General features: G+C 40.2%; 1 protein-coding gene across 1 annotated transcript in view; it reads right to left on the reverse strand.

The window, feature by feature from the left end:
• Nucleotides 1–14,345, reverse strand: part of lgr4 (leucine-rich repeat containing G protein-coupled receptor 4) — a 133,915-nt gene that overhangs the window by 34,999 nt on the left and 84,571 nt on the right. Inside the window, exons 5-7 of the mRNA XM_048545579.2 lie at nucleotides 4,393–4,608; nucleotides 2,103–2,174; nucleotides 1,253–1,321 (exon numbers count right to left, since the gene is read on the reverse strand). Of these exons, the coding sequence (XP_048401536.1) occupies nucleotides 1,253–1,321; nucleotides 2,103–2,174; nucleotides 4,393–4,608 (357 nt within the window). The remainder of the gene's footprint in view (nucleotides 1–1,252; nucleotides 1,322–2,102; nucleotides 2,175–4,392; nucleotides 4,609–14,345) is intronic.

Consider the following 14,345-nt stretch of genomic DNA (forward strand, 5'->3'; position numbering starts at 1 on the left):
CAGATTTCTGATATCAGCTTTGAATTTGTCAATTTATTTTGCACTTCAATGATAGTTTTCCTAATCTTGTAATATAGTTTTCTAGCCATCATTTTGATGAAATGTCCTAAACAATAGTTTACATGTCTCTAATCCTAAAACTTGTGACAGGAAGCTACATAGATCCTTTGAGGTACAAGTTAGGAGATTTGTTCTGACAATCACACACACTTTGTATTTAACATGCTAATAGTTGGTCACACTGCAAATACTCGAACAGTCTTATTTTGTTAATATAGTACAGAGTCAAAGCAGCAGTCCAACTAATGTAAGAAAGAAACAATTATAACAAGCTATGGAATAAAAATCATGAACAAAAAAGATTGCAGAAGACTATGTAGAACTTCGACATATTCAGATTACATTCTGCTATAATTATAAATCAAGATATTTTAATCCAAATATTTGTTATCAATCATTCTATAACTAACATGTGAACTGCAATTAGAAAAAGGGACAGGCAGCCACTGCAAGTTCAATGCATTGTTCAATATTTCTTTAAGTTAATACGATTAGACAAGGTCACATATACCGGCAAATACGAGATATTAGAGATAAAGGAAATACAGCTCTATCCCCACCTTATCCTTATCCTCTCTTCCTGCCCTTTCTTCTGCATGTAAACCAACACTTTCCTAGTTACAGAGATAATGGGAACTGCAGATGCTGGAGATTCCAAGATAATAAAATGTGAGGCTGGATGAACACAGCAGGCCAAGCAGCATCTCAGGAGCACAAAAGCTGACGTTTCGGGCCTAGACCCTTCATCAGATGAAGGGTCTAGGCCCGAAACGTCAGCTTTTGTGCTCCTGAGATGCTGCTTGGCCTGCTGTGTTCATCCAGCCTCACATTTTACTTTCCTAGTTACCACTAGTGCTGAGGAAGGGACACCGAATCCAAAACATAACTCTCAATTTTTCTTCACAGATGCTGCCGGTCCTGCTGAGCTTTTCCAGCAACTTCTGTTTTTGTTGTTAACGTAATTTAGATTAGTTTCAAAAAGGACCACTCAAGATAGTAAGGAGCTTTTCTTAAAAAAAAACACTAAAATTTCATACGTGCAGCATTCAGGACTTCAGAAACAACTCTGAACTCCAATTCAACAAGTAATTTTCCAAGGACTGAAAATCCCTGTCAGTGAAGACCACCGAATAGTTTACATTCAGTAAATAGCTTCAAGCACTGAAAAATAAATACAGAAATTTTAACTCACAGCTCTTTCAGATTCTGAAGAGACTTGATAGCTTCAGGAAACTCCTTCAGATTATTGTAATTCAAATCCCTAATGAATAAATAAATACATAAGCTAATCAATCAGGCAATAACTTTAATTTTGCAAGCTTTGGGAACAGTAACTAACAAAAAGAAGAAAATCACTTGCAGGCAAATTTTCACTGAGACAGACCAAGTATAAAAGTTTAACCTTCAAACAATTGTAAATATTCCATGATGCATAAATCATCATCCACAGTGCACATTTGGTTTACAGTATAGAGACAGTCCATGTACTGTCACAAATGTATTCATTCCACAAATCTTTTTTACAGTCATAACTGGCTACAAATTTATATTGGTACTTACAAAAATTTTACAAAAATAATCAAACTGAAAACCAGGAAATAAGTACCATTGGGAACATGTAAAATGGGCACAAAAAAAAATCAGACAGGCAAAACTGCTTTGCAGAATACGGAATTCAAAGCACAAATTTACATCAAAATACAACTGAAGTGGAAGTAAATCTCTGCAGAAGATGTGGGAATGTATGAAATTTTAAAATTTAGAAACCTAGATATTGTTGCCGTAATTTCATGGGTAGTGGATCCTACACCTTTCGACAAACTACTCGTAAAAAAAAAAATCGAAAAATCATTAGATAACAAGTGGTGAATTTTGATCACTAAAAGAGACAGAAGTAGCTTCAGCAAAATTTGATTATACAAATCTGCTTGAACTGTATAGGCAGTTCAACTGCAGTTTAATTTCTTATTTAATTAATTAATATGATTCAGACTTATGCTTAAGTAATAGGTCAGAAGTACAAAGGCAAAAAAAATACTTACAGTGTCTCCAGATTGTCAAGCCCAACAAAGCAATGTATATCTACTTTATCAATTTTATTATTGTGAAGATGTCTGGAGAAAAATGGATGAGGAGAAAAGAAAAAAGGTTTGTGTCAGATGAAAAAAAGTTGTGTATTAACAGCATGTTACAAATTACCTTATCACAACCCAGAAAAAGATTCTGAAATGTCCACACGTGCAATAGTTACTTTGACGCACAAAGCCTTTTGATGTAGATAAAACCTTCAGCCATTCTGAAATAGGCAAGATTTCATAAACAGCAACTGGAGTCAAGGTCAGTTCTGTTTTTATTTTGTGATGTTAGAAAAATTACTGGTCAGGACACTGTAACTTACTGCTCTTTAAATATTTCCATCTGAACCAGAGGAACAAGACAACATGGTCATAAAAAGTGCAACACCTGCCACAGTTGGTACTGTAATGGAGTAACCAAACCATGTCAATGCATCTAGAAGTATAAAGCGTGTTAAATATTTTGCAAATATCCATCAGATTAAAGATTATTCTCGGATAAACTCATTTTAAAAGATTTCCATTCATGTGATGTAAAAGTGCATAATAGAATTGGGAGCCCATCATAAACTTGGCAACTTTATTTTTTCCAGCATACAATCCAGCTCTTTCACTTTCAGTCACGATTTGAAATTGTGTTCTATGTTAACCCTTTTTATTTTATATAACGTTATGGTCTACTTTCATTCATGTCATCCTAATACCAGACTTATTAACCCTTCTTACAAAAACTTAATCCATTAACTATAGACTTCAGTCTTGTCGAAAAATTAAAATTGATACCTAAGTTAGAAATGTGCAGTACTTCAGTGGGAGGTCATTCAGAAAGGATTTGATTTTCATTCATTAAGGCGTTTAAATGTAATTTAAACATAAATTGCAGTAAACTTCCACTAGTTCCCAGGGGGCAAAATTCTCAACTTGCATCAAAGAATTTTATTGCCCATCAATTCTTACCAAGTAACATTAATGCACATGGCAGAGAACAAATATATGCACTGTCAAGCAACCAGTTTATAAGATATGATTGTTCCTTTTTAAAGGCCTTTGCAGAGCATTTCTCGGCTGGGGTTGCCAGAAGTGAACATCTCCACCTTGAATTTGCACACTGTTCCAGACTAATCATTTGACACAACAACAGTAGGTTCTGAGGAAGGGTCACCGGACCCAAAATGTTAACTTTGTTTTCTCCTTCACAGATGTTGCCAGACCTGCTGAGCTTTTCCAGCAACTTTGGTTTTGTTCCTGATTTACAGCATCCGCAGTTCTTTCGGTTTTTAGTCATTTGATGCATTCAGCGTCATAAGATTTTTTTATAAATTTGTTCCAAGGGCATTGATTAGGTTACCCACACCAGCATTTATTGCCTAAATCTAATTGCCCTGCAGAAGGGGATAGCAATCTGCTATCTTGAACTGCTGCAATTCTTAGCATGTACAGACATCAGCAACACAGTCCTGAGCAGAGTCCCTCATTTCCAATTTGTTCAGCTGGGAAACAGCTTTTAAATAGTTAAAAAAAATAGCTTTTAGACATGGTTACTTAGCAATGCATATATTTACTCCCTGACGTGCATCCGATGTCACAACACACGGCCGCATCTAAAAGCTATTAAAAAAAAACTTTTAGTTGTAAACAAATACAGGATTACACCTTCAGGAGATAATTGGAAGGTTAATGAAGAAATTTCAAGCGTTTATTTACACAGTGAGATCTCCAAGGGCGGAAGCTTATTACACTAGGCACTGCACAAACAGACAGATATCTACGCCATAAAGAGCTCCAGCACCACTGAAGACTTGGATGCATGAAATTATCCCTAGGCAAATATACTGTATGAATAAAGAAAATCAAGGAGGGTGTACAAAGATATGACATGATGCAAGATGTGTGTTATTTTACTGTTCTTAAGTGATGTTTGAAGGTTAGCTGCAGTTAATAATCTCACCTGAAGCTCTGATTGTGCTACAATCTATAACCACTTCTTAGCAATTGATTTTATTCTCAAACAAAATGTAAACTACAGGCTATTCTGCATGTAGTATTTTACTATTTTCATCCAATAAACTAGAATATTAACAGTGATTCTGCAGAAAAAAATGTACGGTTCTTTTAAGAGAGGTTGGGTTAAAGCAAGTCATAAAGCAACAAAAGACTGTAATGATATACCTCTTTTGTTGCTTGAAAACCATATTTGACTCTTCTATTGGCACTGAAATAAATACAGTTTTAAAATTGCCATGAGAAAGCTACTTACAATACAACAAGACTGGAGAGATTTGCAAAGGCAAAGTTGGGTATGTGTGTAATTTTGTTCAACGCCAGTGTTAGAGCTTGTAGTGAAGGTAGTTTGCTTAGTTGATAGATGGGAACTTCTGTTAGACTGTTATCATCAAGCCAAAGGTGCCGCAGTTGAACTAGACCCTCAAAGCTGTCTTCAGGAACAGATGTGATGTGGTTTGCATCCAAACGCCTAAGGATTAAAGCACAAAACTATTAGAAAACATGCTCAGCCTTGTTACTTGCACTTTCTGTAATGTCCAATCATTTCCTGTTTATAACAGTACTGTCTCCATGAAAATCTTTTTCAGTTGTATGAGAAAGACCTGGAAAATTAAACTTCAACTCCATTGCTTAAAAAGTATGCCATGCCAGGTTATGAGCAGTTCCAACATAGTTAAGCCGTCAAATTTAGAAATAAATGAGGAAAGTTGATGCAACAACTTTTTTTAAAAAAAACAGAAGCCACCGATGAAAAGTTGAATTGTGGGATCTCAGTTTCATTATAATCAATTAAATGCTCCACCTCTCCAAGACGGGGCAATTTGACTCTGAAATCCACTCCCACAAATCTGGAACATGCATCTGCACAGTACATTAAAATAGCCTTTCTCACTTGTAATTTTTAACCCATGGCCCTCTCTTACCTACCATGGCTAGTATTAAAAGGGTTTAATGAAAGCAATTAATTGTCATCAATTATCCTAGAATTAAGAGAACTGAAACTATTTTGCTCCATTATTGAAAATTGATTTTCAGCCAATCTGTGACTTAAATGATTAAAATAGATACAACTGCAATGTCAATACAACTACCATCATTCACACATATCTTTAATGCAATTGGCTTATTTGAATAGATTTGATGAACCTTAAATATCTTATTGCATTCCCTACAAAGCACACTATAGATCCAGAAAAAACACTGGACAGGTGAATATACTGACAACATTAGAACATAGAACAAACACAGAACAGAGAACTGCACAGCACAGGAACAGGCCCCTCGGCCCACAACGTTGTATCAAGCATGACGCCGAATTAAACTAATCCCTTCCGCCTGCTCTTTGCCCATATTCCTCCATTCCTTGCATATTCATGTGCTTATCTAAAAGTGCCTTAAATGCCTCTATTGTATCTGCCTCTAACACCACCCCTGACAGCTCATTCCAGACCCCTACTACTGTGTTAAAAAAACTTGTCCTTCACATCTCCTTTGAACCTTCCCCCTCTCACTTTAAATGCACGCCACCCGGATTGAAAGAAAATTTGAGATTCTGCACTGAAAGTTAGGATACAGAAACCGATCATTTTGTTTACCAAATGTGCATTTACATTTTTCACCACACATCCCCACTAATGTTCTCCCTTTCAGGCAACTCTTAGTTTCCATTTAAATGTATCAATGAGATCGGATTTCACAAATGCTAACCACCTTCTGTAGAAAGATGGTTTTTATGACCTTCAGTTCTGCATGATTACATCTTCAATTGTCATGGTGAACTGTGAAATAAATTCATCAGTCACAGATTGCATATTCAGTTTATTTATGAAAGAAAGGATTTAAATTGTATATGTTCTTTGTTGCCAAATTATTCAAAGGTCTTACCAATCTGTCAGAGTAAATCTAACATTTTCCATATCTTTCAAGAGTAGGTTCTAAAGAATTAATGTACTCAAGCAATTTTTCTTGTATCAAATTATTGTAAAGGCCATAAGTTCTCAATATTTATTCCACAAGTAACTACATGGCACAGATCAGATCGGGGGGGGATCATCATTGGATGAAAAATCCTGCAACTCCTCGCTTAACAGCACAATGGGAATTTTTTTTTTACCACAGAGCGGTGGCTCAGGATGGTGGCTTAATGCCACCATTTCAAGATCAGTTTGAGTGGGTAATAAATGCCAACCTTGCCAACAATGCCCACATCCTACAAAAAATGTAATAAAATAAGGCAATGGAAATAGTGAAGTGGTGAGATGTATTTGTTGTAGGAAGTGCCAAGTAAGTAAATAATAGTGGACAGGGTTATGGTCTGCAATCTTTGCCCCATTACCGAGTATCCTGATATTCACTGTAAACTGTAGTCAGGCAGGATAAGGGCTTCCATATTCTAAGGAAGCATGCCTAATGAGGCATTCATGTTTTGAGGAAAGGAGGACAGGTGAAAAGTAAATGAAAATTAAAGATTACAAAAGAAAGTCTAGATGAATAGACCTACACTTCTATAGAAAATCTGTACAACATAATTCATTTTCTAGACCCACACGAACAAAATCATAGCATGCTAAAAACCAAATCTGAACAAAAGAAATCAAATGAACTGTATGATAACACAGCTCTGTTGAATGATGGCTGGAAGCTACCAGTCTACCTTGTTGACTGAATTCCTTCCCCCGCCCTGATGATCAAAGACATTATTTCCATTGCCTGGATCGGATCTGGCAGAAAAGTACGAACAAATACTTATGCCTATTCTTTGCAAACACTTTGAACAGGCACGCAACATGAGGAAATTAAACTGATTTGACGGGCTGCAGGAAAGGGGGAATCTTTCAGTGATTACTTCAATATATGAACCTTTCAGCCAGACTTTACAAACATAAAAGAAACAGCAGTCCCCATGTGCCTCACAAGTACTGTACTCAGTACACAGCCAACAGTGGCTCTGCAAGTAGGCTTCTTGCCTTCAAGTCAAATTCAAGTTGCATTCCAGAGACTTGAATACAGAAATCAAGGCTGACGTTACAATGTAGCACTAGGGGAAAACTGAATTGGCAACGGTGCTGCCTTTCAGAGAAGGTAATAAACTGAGGATCCATCGGTAGTGTCTCAACTAGGCATTGAAGAACGAGAGGCCAAGCAGCATCGTAGGAGCAGGAAGGTTGACGTTTCGGGCCTGGACCCTAGGCCCGAAGCGTCAGCTTTCCTGCTCCTACGATGCTGCTTGGCCTGCTGTGTTCATTCAACTCTACACCTTGTTATCTTGGATTCTCCAGCATCTGCAGTTCCTATTATCTCTGATACATTAAAGATCTATGCATATTAAAGAAAAGCAGGAGAGTTATTCCCGTGTTTTAATCCATCTTTATCTATCGATCAGAATACAAAAATCCTCAGTCTATTACTACATTGCCATTGATGGCAGCTGGTCAGCAGTGCTGTCTCTCCGAGAACAAGCTTATTTCTTCTTACAGAAGTAGAAGATTCTCTGACACTGTTTCCCCTACTGTCCTACAAATATTTAGTCCTGACCAGCCAAAAACAAACAGATTGGTCACATCACTGTTTACAGGACTTCGTCTTGTGCAACTTGCCTGGTGTACATCCTAAATTACAAAAAATACTCAACTCCAAAAATTACTTGAGGACTACTGACGCTGTGAAAAAACATTGTTAGACTTCTCATTCTCCAGCATCTGCAGTTCCTACTGTTTCTGAATCATTGTTAAACTTTTCAGATTAGAAAATAAAATTGTAACAGAATTTTCATTTACTAATTGGGAAAGCATCATGTGCTCCATTTCCCCACCTATGATAATGTGGAAAAAAAAATGAGTAACACAACGCAGCAATATTCACTCTGGCAGCTGCTGTGAAGCTCTGTGCTTGCCGACTAATGTGCCAACACATCAGCTTCTGCTCTCAGAAACTGTTGCCATGTACAGGTCCAAGTCCTGTGCTTTGGCAAAAAAAAGTACAGAGAATGTTCTCACTTAGTACTTTGCATTTTTTCTCAGCAAATGGATGGTGGCATTTTGCCCTTTTTTTCTGGACAGATTTTCACTGAAAATGAATAGAGCAAGCTAGCGAATACTTAGAATGAGATACTGTGCCAAGAATTGAAGTTTTCTTACAACTATGTTGATGCAACTAATCCATGTTAAGAAAAACAAGTAATACCCAGGCATTGATATCAGTGCGATGACACTACCAAACCTTTTCTTTTGAGTTCAGAAAAGGCCGTTAGACCCATTGAGTCTGCACCAAAAGAAAGCCCAATCCATCACCCATCTGTGCTAATCCCACTTTTCAGTATAATTGCCCATAACCTTGAATGTTATGACATTTCAAGTGCTCAGCTACATATCTTTTAAGGGTTGAGGTTTCCAAACTCTACCGCTCATCCAAACAATGGATTCCAGATTCCCACCACCCCCTAGGTAAATGGTTTTCACCTCAATTCCTTCCTAAGCCTCCACCCTTCAGCTTAAAATTATGCTCCCTCATTACTGAAGATTCAACTAAGGAGAACAGCTGCTTCCTGTCAATGCCCTTCATGATCTTGTCAGTCTCAGATAGGTCCACTAGACTTCTCGACTCTAAGGAAACAACCACAACTTACCCCGTCTCTCTTCATAATTAAAGTGCTCTGACCCAGGCAACATTCCAGTGAATCTCCTCTGCAACTCCTCCAGTACTTCCTAGAGTACTCCAAGTGTGGTCAAACGGAAGTTTGTAGAGTTTTAACATGACCTGTGCGTTTTTATAATCTATGCCACAACTGAGAAGGGCAAGGATCCCATAAACCTTCTGAATCATCTTATTCATAGAATCAGAGAATCTCTACAGTGTGGAAACAGGCCCTTCAGCCCAACAAGTTGACACTGACCCTTGAAGCATCCCACCCAGACCCACCCCCAACCCACCTAATGCACACATTCCTGAACACTATGGGCAATTTAGCATTGTCAATCCAAATAATCTGCACATCTTTGGGCTGTGGGAGGAAATCGGTGCACCCAGAGGAAACCCACTCAGACACAGGGAGCATGTGCAAACTCCACACAGACAGTTGCCCAAGGGTAGAATTGAACCTGGGACTCTGGTGCAGTGAGGCAGTAAGTGCCAACCACTGAGCCCCATGCCACTTTATTAACCTGTCCTGCCACCTTCAGGGATCTGTAGACAAGCATCTCAAGATCCGCCTGTTCCTCCAAGCTTCCTAATATCTTGCTATACTCCCTAGTCTGTTACCCCTTCCAAAGTGCATCATGTCATACTCATCAGTGTTAATTCCATCTGCCACTGAGCTGTTCATCTGATCAACCAGACTTCCTCCTCACTATTAACCACTTAGCCAACCTTCCTGACATCTTCAAACTTACTTAGAAGCCTCCCCACATTCCCATCTACATCATTTAACGTGTATCATGAACAACAAGGAATCCAGCAATGATCCTTGATGTATGCCATCTGAACCAGCCTCCAGTTACAAACAACTTTCTATCACCACTCTCCGTCTCCCACCACTCAGCCAATGTTTGGATCTAACGGTCCATAATCCCCTGTAAATTACCTGACACTATAGAAAAGGGGTTCTATTTAAACACATATCTGCACAACCTCAAGATCTCCCAAAAGATCTTGCAGCAAACCAAGTACTTAGAAGTCTCTGCTGTAATGGTCTGTTTGCCTTGACCTTTTAAAATGCTCTCTTAACCTTTTCGAAATGCAGCATTTCAACTAACTCATCCTCATAAAATATTGCTTTCATATTTGAAGTTCCCCTTTGTTTTATGCTTTGAAACATGCTGCTGCATCAAAACCCTATGCTCATCTTGCCTACAACATTGTGAAATTTCCTTCAATAATGCTTCAGTTTCATGCCATTTGCAAAAGTGGTTCTGATGATCATCATAAACAAGTACTTTTTTTATGACTATAACCCAGATGAACTCTCTCTCCTTACTACTGGTAATGCACTGCAGGCAGTTCAGAAAAGGTTTACTGGGGTTAATACCTGAAAAGAGGGTGTTGTGTTATTGGGAATGGTTGAACAAGCTAGTCTTATATTTAATTGAACTCAGAAGAGCCGAAGGTAACTTGAATGAAACATAAAAGGGCCCGAAGGGTCTTGACAAGATAAATTTAGAGAGGATGATAGCCCTTTATTTGGATTTTTTTTTTGGGGGGGGGGGGGGGGGTAGGTTTGGTGGTTAGTCCGAGTGGTCACTGTTTTAAAAACTAAGGGTCACCTGTTTAAAAAGGAGATGAGGCAAAATATTTTCTCTCAAAAGGGTTAAGTCTTGGGAACTCTTCCTGAAAGAGTCATAGAGAAGTACAGCACAGAGATAGGCCCTTCAGTCAAACTCATCCATGCAGACCAGACATGAAAATGCTGCCTCTTAGGTCCCTTCTATCTTAAACCCATGCCCTCTAGTTGTGCACTTCTACCAACACCGACAACCGGCCCCCACCCCCGTCGAATTTTTGAATATTTTAAGGCAGAAGTAGATAGATTCTTGGCAATTAGATGAAAGGTTATAAAGTGTGGGTGGCAATACAGCTTTGAGATTACAATCAGATTAGCCAAAAATTTGACTGAATTTCACAAAGAGGTAACTAGGTTTGCAGATAAAAATACTATGGTTAGACCCTGGGCGAACTGGATCCAAAATTAGCTGAGTCACAGGAAGCAAAGGTTGACGGGTGTTTTTGCAACTGGAAGCCTGCATCCACAGGGTTTGGTGAGGAATTCCTCGCTGTTAGTAGTGTACATTAATGATATAGACATGAATGTAGGAGGTATTATCAGTAAGTTCACAAACGACATGAGAATTGGTGGTGTGATAAACAGTGAGGAGGAAAACCCTAGACCTGAGGACAACACTGACAAGCCCATAAGGTGGACTGAACAGCAGCAAATGGAATTTAATCCTGACAAGTGCGAGGTGATGCATTTTTGAAGGACTAACAAAGCAAAGTATCAAATGGAGGACCTTAGAAAGCACAGAACCAAAGTGACCTTGGTGTGCACATCTAAAGATTGCTGAACGAAACAGGACGGGCTAATACCGCGGTTAAGGAGGCATATAGGATATTTGTTTTTATTAGGCAAGGCATTCATTACAAGAGCAATGAGGTTATGATAGATCTATGTTTCATGTTAATTCAGCCACTGCTGGAGTATTGAGTGCAATTCTGATCACCACACCACAGAAGGCATGTGATTGCACTAGAGACGGTGCACAGGAGATTCACCAGGATATTACTGGGCTGGAACAATTCAGCAATGAATAGAGACTACATTGGCAGAGGTTTATTCCTCTAAAGCAGAGAAGGCTGATGTGGGACCTGATTGAGGCGTTCAAAGTTATGAAGAACTTAGATAGGGTACATAAGAAGGAAACTTTCCCCTTAGTACAGGGCTCAATAACCAGAGGGCACAATTTTAAGGTTGGCAGCAGAAAGTTTAGAGGGGATTTGAGGAAATATTTGTTCACCTAGATGGCAGTGGTTATCTGAAACTCAGGGCCTCAAAACTGTTACAGAGGCTGGAACTCTCAAGACATTTAAGAAATATTTACATGAGCACTTGAATCACCATAGCAAGACTATGGACCATGTTCTGGAACCTGAACACTGCAACCAATGGCTTTCTCCTGTCACACTTGACAGTAGCTCAAGAGTAGCTTGAGAATACATCCTATATTAATCCCTTTGTTTTTTCTTCCAGAGGCTGCCCTGTGACATCAGCCTCAACAGACATGGACTAAAATTTCACATTCTTAGCTTTAAACTCTCACCACTGTACCTCAGTGCGTCTCCGCTATTAGAACTTGCTGATATCCAGTCCCGGATAAGCAATTTCTCCAGCTAAACATAAAGAAACCAGAAGCCACAATCACTCTAACCTAAAATTCCTCTTTGGCAATGTTTTGGGCTGTTTTAAAACGTTTCTTAGCTCAGAATTCTATTTTGACCTAAAAATGTGTTTCTGATGCTAGTTAAATAGATGTTAACAGGTAGAAAAGTGCCATGCAAGGAAGGTCAACTGGTTAAAACCAGCCTACGAAATTACAAGGGCTGTATTTTGTTTACTTGTTAACAGCTTAAGACAAAATGAATCATTGTGCCCTTCAATCAAAATTGAAAATTATGTAATAGGAAAATGGTCCAATCAAATTCCTCCCTGCTCCAAAATTACTGTTCCTTTGTTTAAATGGAGGGCTGGATATTCAAGGGAACAGATTTCCCAAAGGCTCAGTTTGATTCAATGACACTGTTTCAATGTTCACATGACTAAATAACCAGCCTTCCTTAAAAGGCAAAGATTAATCTATGAAAATGAACAGTGTAGAGCCACCCCGTTGGAAAGATGAGGACAGATGTAAAATGTCGCCGACACTGGCAATCTGTAGCAAACACAACCAGCAGCAGAAAGTCAGCAGATCTAGGAGTGCTTGTGGAGGGAGAAACAGAATAAACACTGTCTTCCTCAGAACTTTTGACAGATATAAGAAACAACGAAAAAAGAACACTGCTCAACATCTTTCCGCTCTGAAGAGGAGTCATGTGGGCCTTGAAACATTAACAGCTTTTTTTCTCTTCACAGATGCTGTATACCCAGCTGTTTAACACAAAATGGGGAGAGGAGTCCAAGCATACTAAATAACTAATTTTCCCTTGTATTACTCACTAGGAATAGTGTATTTAAGCTACATTTAAGCTATGTGTACAAAATGGACACTGAAATCAATGTATTCCTCATGCAGATGGCCTCAAGGCCCTCCGCTTCTTCCTGTCCCGCAGGTCCGACCAGTCCCCCTCCACCGACACCCTCATCTGCCTAGCCGAACTCGTCCTCACCCTCAACAACTTCTCTTTTGATTCCTCCCACTTCCTACAGACAAAGGAGGTGGCCATGGGCACCCGCATGGGCCCCAGCTATGCCTGCCTCTTTGTAGGTTACGCGGAACAGTCCCTCTTCCGCACCTACATTGGCCCCAAACCCCACCTCTTCCACTGTTACATTGATGACTGTATCGGCGCCACCTCTTGCTCCCCAGAGGAGCTCGAACAGTTCATCAACTTCACCAACACCTTCCACCCCAACCTCAAGTTCACTGCGCCTCCCGCATTTCCTGCAACACATCCCTCACACCCCGCCCCTGCCACAACCACCCAAAGAGGATCCCCCTCGTTCTCACACACCACCCCACCAACCTCCAGATACAACGCATCATCCTCCAACACTTCCGCCATCTACAATCCGACCCCACCACCCAAGACATTTTTCCATCCCCACCCTTGTCTGCCTTCCGGAGAGACCACTCTCTCCGTGATTCCCTTGTTTGCTCCACACTGCCCTCCAACCCCACCACACCCGGCACCTTCCCCTGCAACTGCAGGAAGTGCTACACTTGCCCCCACATCTCCTCCCTCACCCCCATCCCAGGCCCTAAGATGACTTTCCATATTAAGCAGAGGTTCACCTGCACATCTTCCAATGTGATATACTGTATCCATTGTACCCAGTGTGGCTTCCTCTGCATTGGGGAAACCAAGCGGAGGCTTGGGGACCGCTTTGCAGAACACCTCCCCTCGGTTCGCAATAAACAACTGCACCTCCCAGTCGTGAACCATTTTAACTCCCCCCTCCCATTCTTTAGAATGACATGTCCATCCTGGGCCTCCTGCACTGCCACAATGATGTCACCCGAAGGTTGCAGGAACAGCAACTCAAATTCCACTTGGGAACCCTGCAGCTCAAATGGTACCAATGTGGACTTCACAAGCTTCAAAATCTCCCCTTCCCCCACCGCATCCCACAACCAGCCCAGCCTGTCTCTGCCTCCCTAACCTGTTCTTCCTCTCACCCATCCCTTCCTCCCACCTCAAGCCGCACCTCCATTTCCTACCTACTAACCTCATCCCACCTCCTTGACCTGTCTGTCTTCCCTGGACTGACCTATCCCCTCCCTACCTCCTCACTTATACTCTCCTCTCCTCCTATCTTCTTTTCTCTCCATCTTCAGTCCGCCTCCCCCTCTCTCCCTATTTATTCCAGAGTCCTCTCCCCATCCCCCTCTCTGATGAAGGGTCTAGGCCCGAAACGTCAGCTTTTGTACTCCTGAGATGCTGCTTAGCCTGCTGTGTTCATCCAGCTCCACACTTTGTTGTCACTGAAATCAATCAATCCTG

The sequence above is a fragment of the Stegostoma tigrinum genome, chromosome 17, assembly GCF_030684315.1.
Source record: "Stegostoma tigrinum isolate sSteTig4 chromosome 17, sSteTig4.hap1, whole genome shotgun sequence".
NCBI lineage: Eukaryota > Metazoa > Chordata > Chondrichthyes > Orectolobiformes > Stegostomatidae > Stegostoma > Stegostoma tigrinum.